The sequence below is a fragment of the Chrysochloris asiatica genome, unplaced genomic scaffold (genome assembly GCF_000296735.1).
Source record: "Chrysochloris asiatica unplaced genomic scaffold, ChrAsi1.0 scaffold00135, whole genome shotgun sequence".
NCBI classification, from domain to species: Eukaryota; Metazoa; Chordata; class Mammalia; order Afrosoricida; family Chrysochloridae; genus Chrysochloris; species Chrysochloris asiatica.
Window position 1 is genome coordinate 5,982,500 of NW_006408653.1, and position 7,560 is coordinate 5,990,059.

Sequence of the window (7,560 nt, forward strand, 5' to 3'; positions counted from 1 at the left end):
TCTGCATCAGATTCCCCCTTATTTATTATTTGTTTAAGGGATGCTGCCTGTCTTAGACGGTCAGTGCGAATGAGATGGCTATTTTTAACAGATAAAGCCAGTGGAGGGTCCTGCTAAATTTGAAGGTTATTAATTTGGGGCATTAATGGTGATTTGGACTGAAAGTTATATTCATCTAGGATTGTTGTTGTTAAGTGCTGTCAAGTTGGTTCTGACTCATAGCGACCCTTGTATAGGATTTCTGAGGAGTGGCTTATGGGTTTGAACTGCAACCTTGTGGTTAGCAGTCCAGCACATTCCTATCCTACAGTGCCACACCAGGACTCCTATCTAGGATTAGAATTTTGTAAAACAGTTATATCAGAAAGATAGGAAACAAGGGTATGGTTAAAATAATGCATCATGGAAAACGTATGAAGGAACCCAGATCTTGGTGAGTGTAGAGGATAGATACAAAGGGGCTTTAGAAATTCATGGGAAATTTTCATTATCTTTTAATTCCATTTTCCACAAACATTTTGAAGCCCCCTAGTATAGTGAGCTCTGGTAGCGTAGTGGTTACGAATCAGGATGCTAACCTTAAGGTTGGCAGTTCGAAACTACCAGTTGTTCCGAGACAAAGATGATGCTTTCTGCTCCCATAAAGATTTGCAGCCTCCAAAACCCTGTGAGGGTCGCTATGAGTTGGAACCAACTCCATGGTACTTAACAACAAGTTATAGTGAAGAGGACTTACAACATTTACTGATGATCAAAGAGCAAAGCCTTCGTTATGGATTGCATCTCAATGTAAAGAAAACAAAAATCCTCACCACTGGACCAATAAACAGCCTTCTTATCAATGGAGACAAGATTGAAGTTGTCAAAGACTTCATTCTTCTTGGATCAGCTATCAACACTCATGGATGCAGCAGTCAAGAAATCAAACGATGTATTGCATTAGGCAAATCTGCTGCACAAGACCTTTTTAAAGTGTTGAAGAACAAAGATGTCAGCTTGAGGACTAAGGTGTGCCTGACCCAAGCCATGGTATTTTCAGTAACCTCACATGCATGCAAAAGCTGGACGGTGAATAAGGAAGACCATAGAATAATTGATACTTTTGAGTTATGGTGTTGGAGGAGAATATTGAAAGTGCCATTGGCTGCCAAAAGAACCAACAGATCTGTGTTGGAAGAAGTGTAGCCAGAGTACTCCTTGGAGGCCAAGATGGGCAAACTTTGTCCCTCATACTTGGGACATATTGTCAGGAGGGACCAGTCAGCGGAGAAGGGTATCATATTTGGTAAGGTGGAGGGTCAGAGAAAAAGAGGAAGACCCCCAGCGAGATGGATTGGCAAAGAGGCAGCATCAGTGGGCTTAAGTGTGGCAACAATTATGAGTTTGGCCCAGGATCGGGCAGTGTTTCCTTGTGTTGTACATAGGGTCACTGTGAGTTAGTACCAACTCGATGGCACCTAACAACAGTGTAGTAGGAATAGAAGAAAGAGAGCTGCAGTGATAAAAGATACATCATAGATGTTGGTGTTTAAAGTTGAGTCACAACAGTTGGATGTGTTAAAAGTGTTAAGGTATGGGAGATGGCTTTCGGAGGTAGGCTTTAGAGTAGTTTAGAGAGATGAGTACAATTCTAAAAAGTTATAGTGTGTGTGTGTCCTGGTGTGGCTCTGTAGAATAAGCTCTAGACCATAAGGTCAGTTTGAATCATAGGGTGGGCAATTCAAATTCACCACCTGCTCCATGGAAACCCTCTACAGGGTGGCTCTGGGTCAGAACTGACTCCATGGCACTTAACAACTTAGCACATAGTGTTTATATGAGTTTTTATTTGGAGATTGAAGAACTTCAGGTTGATAGCAGAACTTGGAGTCAAAGAAGGACTGTGAACCAAGTGCCAAAGACCTCAGAATATGAAAGGTTTGAATAGAAGCTTGGTAGATGATAGAGATGAGGTGGAATAAAGTGATAAAGCCAGCTGGTATGTGTTTCATATAGTACAGGATGGGTGTTTCCGTAAAGGTGGGTGAAATATGGTTTGGAGGTGGCAGTGGAGATCTGAGAGCATGCTTGTGCTCCTGTGGGAGGGATAATTATCAATTGGCACTAAAGAGCATTGTCAAAGATCAGTGTCTTTTGCGTAGACTCAGGCTTTCTGGTAGAACAGGAGTGTGGAGGAAACATTCTCTAAAAATAATGAAGATCAAGGGAGGTTGGTTGTTTTGTAATGGGCATTCCAGATATTGCCTTGGAAAGAGTCAGGCAAACCTATAATGAGAATAAAATCAAGGAAAGAATCATATGTGTGGGGTTTGGGATGAGAATTGTTGTTGCTGCAGTTCAAACCAACTTTGCAGTCCAGCACATTAGTCCACAGCACCACACTAGGACTCCTAAGATGTGAGTAGCAAAAAGGTAAACATAGGATTTAGCATTTTGATAGTTAGGGATAGACTATTGTATTGTGCTGTCTTGTTGATTTTGACTGTATAGAACAGGTATTGTTGTTGTGAAATGAGTCGGTTCTGACTCATTGCAACCCTGTGTAGACTCTCCGAGGAATGGCTGGTAAGCTTGAACCACCAACCTTTTGGTTCAAACTGACCTTGTGGTCCAGTGCTTTTTCTGTAGTGCCACACCAGGACTAAGCTAAGTGGCCTTAAAATTCTAAATGGAATTCTGTTAGAGAGTTTTAAGTTTTTATTGTGAATTGATGATAGTTTACAGAACAGTCAGGAATATATAATCATTTCAACAACCAAAGGGCACAATTCTGCAAGCCTGCCTCCTGGCCACCAGCACTCTGTCTTTCTCATTCCATGAGTCTATACTCTTTAGTCCCTTCTTAATTGGGTTTCTGGGAGCATAATAAACCCTCCAAAGGGAAATTAACAGAAATGATGAGGCTGCTTTATGGTATTAGTAATCACTTGTATTGGCCATTCCGCCATCTTTTTCTCTGTAGATAGTGATGCTGTTATTATCATCTCTTTTCCATTTCGGTTCTGACACCAACTTCATCTGCAGTTAACCTTGAGCTATGTCAGATCTCATAAGCTAAAGAACACAGTCTTGACTGCCAAGTTTGCCCAGTCCTCAGCCTCAAGATTTGTTGTTGTTGTTGTTAAGTGCTGTCGAGTCAGTTCCGACCCATAGCGACCCTGTATAGGGTTTCCAAGGAGCGACTGGTGAGCTTGAACCACCGACCTTGTAGTTCAAACAGCTTTGTAGTCTGGCGCATTAACTCACAGTGCCACACCAGGACTCCAGTAGCCTTAAGCTTGTTGTTGTTGTTGTTGTTAGGTCCCATATTACACCCTCACTTCTGACCTGCTGGCTACAAATTTTGCAGTTTTCCCACTATCCATTCAGGATACCAGCCATAAGCTCCAGGCTCCCCAGGGCATCCCTATTTCCGAGGAGCTGACCTCCAATATTCCTTCAGGTTTCATACTCTAGAAGAGCTCACAGAATCCATAAAAAGTACTATACTCATGATTACAGTTTTATTATAACAAAAAGAATACAAATGAATAGACTCATAGGATCAGGTATTGGAAGGTACCCACTGAAGTGCTACTATGCCTCAGAAGGGACATACTACTTCTGCTGTGGCACGCTGTAGGATAAGCACTGGGCAGTGAACCACAAGGTCAGTGAGTTGGAATCTACTCAACGGCACTTAACAACATCATTACCACCCTCCCAGATACATTCAGACCTTTCACCAACCAGGAATGTCATGGAGCTTCTGTGTCCAGAACCTTATTGGAATCTCAGTAGGTAGGTTACCATGAATTGAATCAGCCTGCCCCATCCACTTTCATCTGAAGTTGACCAGTATTACCAGGTATTAGTTTTTCTTGTCTGACTAGATACTGTCTCTCCCACTCCCCCAAAGGCAGTCCATCAGAATACATCCTCAGGTGTGGTTTGGAAACCACATCAAAGACACCTCAATCACTGGGGTGAGGTTCTTCCCCAGGAATTAAGGAGTAAAATTAAATTCTATACCTTTCACTTGCCTAGCATATCTTTGCTCTAGTCATATTGAAGACATTATTGAATAGAACAGGATTATTGACAGAACAGTTCCTGCAGAGACCTTCCTCCCAATTGGCAATATTTTTTTTTAACTAACATTTAGGGAAGCAGTTGTTTAATCACTTGACTTTATTATCCTGGTTTCTTGTTACCTTGATAAAGATAGCTCCATGCCTATGTCATTGTAAGGTGTTTTATACCTCTCTCTTCTACCACTCTAAGAATTCTCATAAAAGAAAGTGAGCTTGTTCTGTAAGACACTTCTACAAGTTCCTGGAAATTGTGGTTTTTAATTGATGTCATATAAATCATCTCTTTTTGTTGTGCTTTCTTAGTGTTTATAAAAATTGGGGCAGCACTAGTTCACATCTTCTAGCCCTTCAGAGTGTTCCAGTCTCTTGTGGTATAAAAAGATTATCAGGAGTGATTTGGGGATCACATCTAAAAGGACTTCGGAGTTACTTGCCATATAATGTTTCCTGTTTTGCAGACGTAAATTCACTTATATTAAGGCTAGGTACATTCCTAATTAACTTTAGTTTCTTGAAAGAAATCATAATTCAATCTTTTGATCGGCTGGCATATGTAATTCTTTGTTTTGTCATGTGGCAATATTGCTTCCTTAACTCTGCCCCAAACCCTATTAAAAAGTCACTTATATTGTCTTCAGTAAACTTTGAAAAAAGAGCAAATCTTAGTTTATTAGTTTTAATGAATATTCTCCATGGTAAGGAGCTGTGGTAGCATAGTGGTTACAAGTCGAGTTGCTAACCTCAAAGTCAGCAGTTCAAACTACCAGCTGTTTGCAGAAGAAAGATGAGGCTTTCTGCTCCCATAAAGATTGACAGTCTTGGAAATCCTATGTAGGACCAACTCCACAGCACACCACCTCTGCCATTCTTAATGGTAACTGACTGGAATCGATTATCTGTTGAGATCAGGATCAGTCAGCCTTCAACTTGGAGTTTATGATTATGTAGGTTTGTGGGTAGGAGTCCCATTATGGGTAGACAGCTCTGCCTATCGGAACACATCAGTAATTCCTACTTGGGAATGATTTTGACCTCGAGGGATGACGTTTGGCAAGAACTGGAGACATTTTTGGTTGTCACCACTTGGAGGAGGGGGAGGGGTGTGCAACTGACATTTTATTAGATTGAGACTAGGGATGCTGCTGGATTGCAAGGTCAGTTTGAACTGCAAGGTCAGTGATTCATGCTCACCAACCACTCCTGGAAACCCTATACAGGGTTGCTATGAGTCAGAACCAACTTGTAGGCTCTTAACAACAACAGGGATGCTGCTAAACATCCTACAGTGCACAGGACAGCACCCCTAACAAAGAATTATCTGGTCCCAAATGTAAAAAATGCTGAGGTTGAGAACTTCTGGTGTACGTTGATACTTGAATGTTTTTGAGGCAGTCAGACAAGATTATTTACAATATCGAAATGAAACTTCACCACACCCAGCCGGAGGTCAGTGCCGTCTTCTTAGCCTGAGGGCCCGGAAGAGACTGGCCATCGATGACAGAAACAGGATGCAAATCTTGGGCTTATTTCTATACGAAACTCTTAATACATAAGTTTTTTTTTTTTTTTTTCTAATAAGTATTTAGGATATAAACTTTTTCTTTTAGGTTTTTTTTTAATCTCACATGGTTTTTGTAAGATCACTTGTAGTGACAAATATTCATGGTATTGAAAACATTTATTTTTAATATTACAGATCTAGAAATGGCCATTGCCTACTGGAATTTAGTGCTTAATGGAAGATTTAAATTCTTAGACTTATGGAATAAATTTTTGTTGGTAAGTTCATGTTTTCTGCAGTTCTGTATGTTTTGTCTTTTGTCTTTGTTTGAAAATACATTAGCACATTTGAAAGCATGAGTAAGTTTTTTAGAACATGTAATGAACATAGAATGAACAATTTTGCTAGAATTTTATTATACACATTGTTTTGCATTCTTTTATTTTCCATTATCTAGACTATTGTTTTTTCAACTACTTTTAGTTGTTTAAATATATGTGTATCTGTTTTAATAGGAGCATCATAAACGATCAATACCAAAAGATACTTGGAATCTCCTCTTAGACTTCAGTACAATGATTGCAGATGATATGTCTAACTATGATGAAGAAGGTAATGAAATTTCTTGCCCTACCAATTTTTTCCATTCTTTCAATCTTCTTTTATCACATATCCTTGAACTTTTTGTCCACTTCTGCTTTTCTTAGAGTTGGATTTCCCTCTTTTTTTTTAACTTGTGTTCTTCTGAATGTATGCAGTGACCGTCATCCTCTGTACCAATCTATATTTTCTGTTTGTTTCAATTCCAACTCGGTAGTCATGTCTACTACAAAGGCATGACACTTTTCAGCCAGGTTTTAGATTTCCAGTTCACTCTAGGAACCTATTCTCTTCCTAAGGCACTTCTGTTCTTATTTTGTGTTACCTGTTTGTCTTATCTATAACCTTGATTATAAACTCATAGAATTTAGTGACCTTGTGTAATATGACTGTGAACCGCAAGGTTGGAAGTTCAAACCCACCAGCTGCTCCTCAGAAACACTATACAGGGTTGCTATGAGTCAGAACCGACTCAATGGCACTTAAAAATAAGAGCTGTCTAGTGTTGTACTGTAGCCATTCAGTAACAATCCCCTGGTTGAACACTCTCCTGCTGTGCTACCATTTACTCTCAGGACATGCACTTTTTTTTTTTTTTTTAATGCTTTATTTTGAATTATGTGATAGTTTACATGGGAGAACATTAAATTCACATTGATCCCATCGTATATCATTTCCTTGCCATGGTTACAATCCCCTCCACGCATCATCTACCAACCACAGGGTAGGGTATACCTTGCAAGCCTGCCCCCCAGGTCATCAGCACACAGCCACTCTCCCTCTCCACGTCCAAAGTTCCTAGCCGCTCCATCTCTCCACGTGTCTGCCTCCATCTCTGGTCTCACTGCTTCTCTGGGTAGGGTTCCATTCTCCACCCTTCTCCTTTGATGGTCCCAGGGACCTCAGCTCCTAGACTGCAAAGTTTATCCCTCCTCTCCCTTTGCTGCCTTTACATTTCCAGCCCTTACCATCAGTCCTGATAACAATTATTCACCATTGTATCGCTAGAGACCTATCCGCATCTTCTTTCCTCAGTCCCGCCTAGACAGATTGGATACTCAGTGTAAATTTTACCTTGCTCCATACCCTCTGGATCTAGGTTCCCTCTTGAAAGCTTGTAAGCCAGTCACTGTTTGCCTCTGTAGTCCCCCCATTCTGGGTAGCCAGTGTCCAAGTTGCCCTTCCCTGTCTTCTCCGTGTGTGGAGGGGTTGGGAATGATCCTTGCTGTGAAGATTTGTTCCCTCTTTTGAGCTACTGCTTCCATAGTTGTAGGTCAAGTTCATCAAATTATATCAGATTATTCTTTTTTTTTTTTTTTTAAATTTAAGGTTTTTATTGTGGATTAAGTGAAAGTTTACAGGGCACATCATCAGTTTCACATTCAA

The 7,560-nt window shown here is 40.4% G+C and overlaps 1 protein-coding gene across 1 annotated transcript in view; it reads left to right on the plus strand.

Moving 5' to 3' along the window:
* Positions 1 to 7,560, plus strand: part of DCUN1D1 (DCN1, defective in cullin neddylation 1, domain containing 1) — a 56,698-nt gene that overhangs the window by 40,993 nt on the left and 8,145 nt on the right. The window contains exons 5-6 of the mRNA XM_006869815.1: positions 5,770 to 5,852; positions 6,090 to 6,186. Of these exons, the coding sequence (XP_006869877.1) occupies positions 5,770 to 5,852; positions 6,090 to 6,186 (180 nt within the window). The remainder of the gene's footprint in view (positions 1 to 5,769; positions 5,853 to 6,089; positions 6,187 to 7,560) is intronic.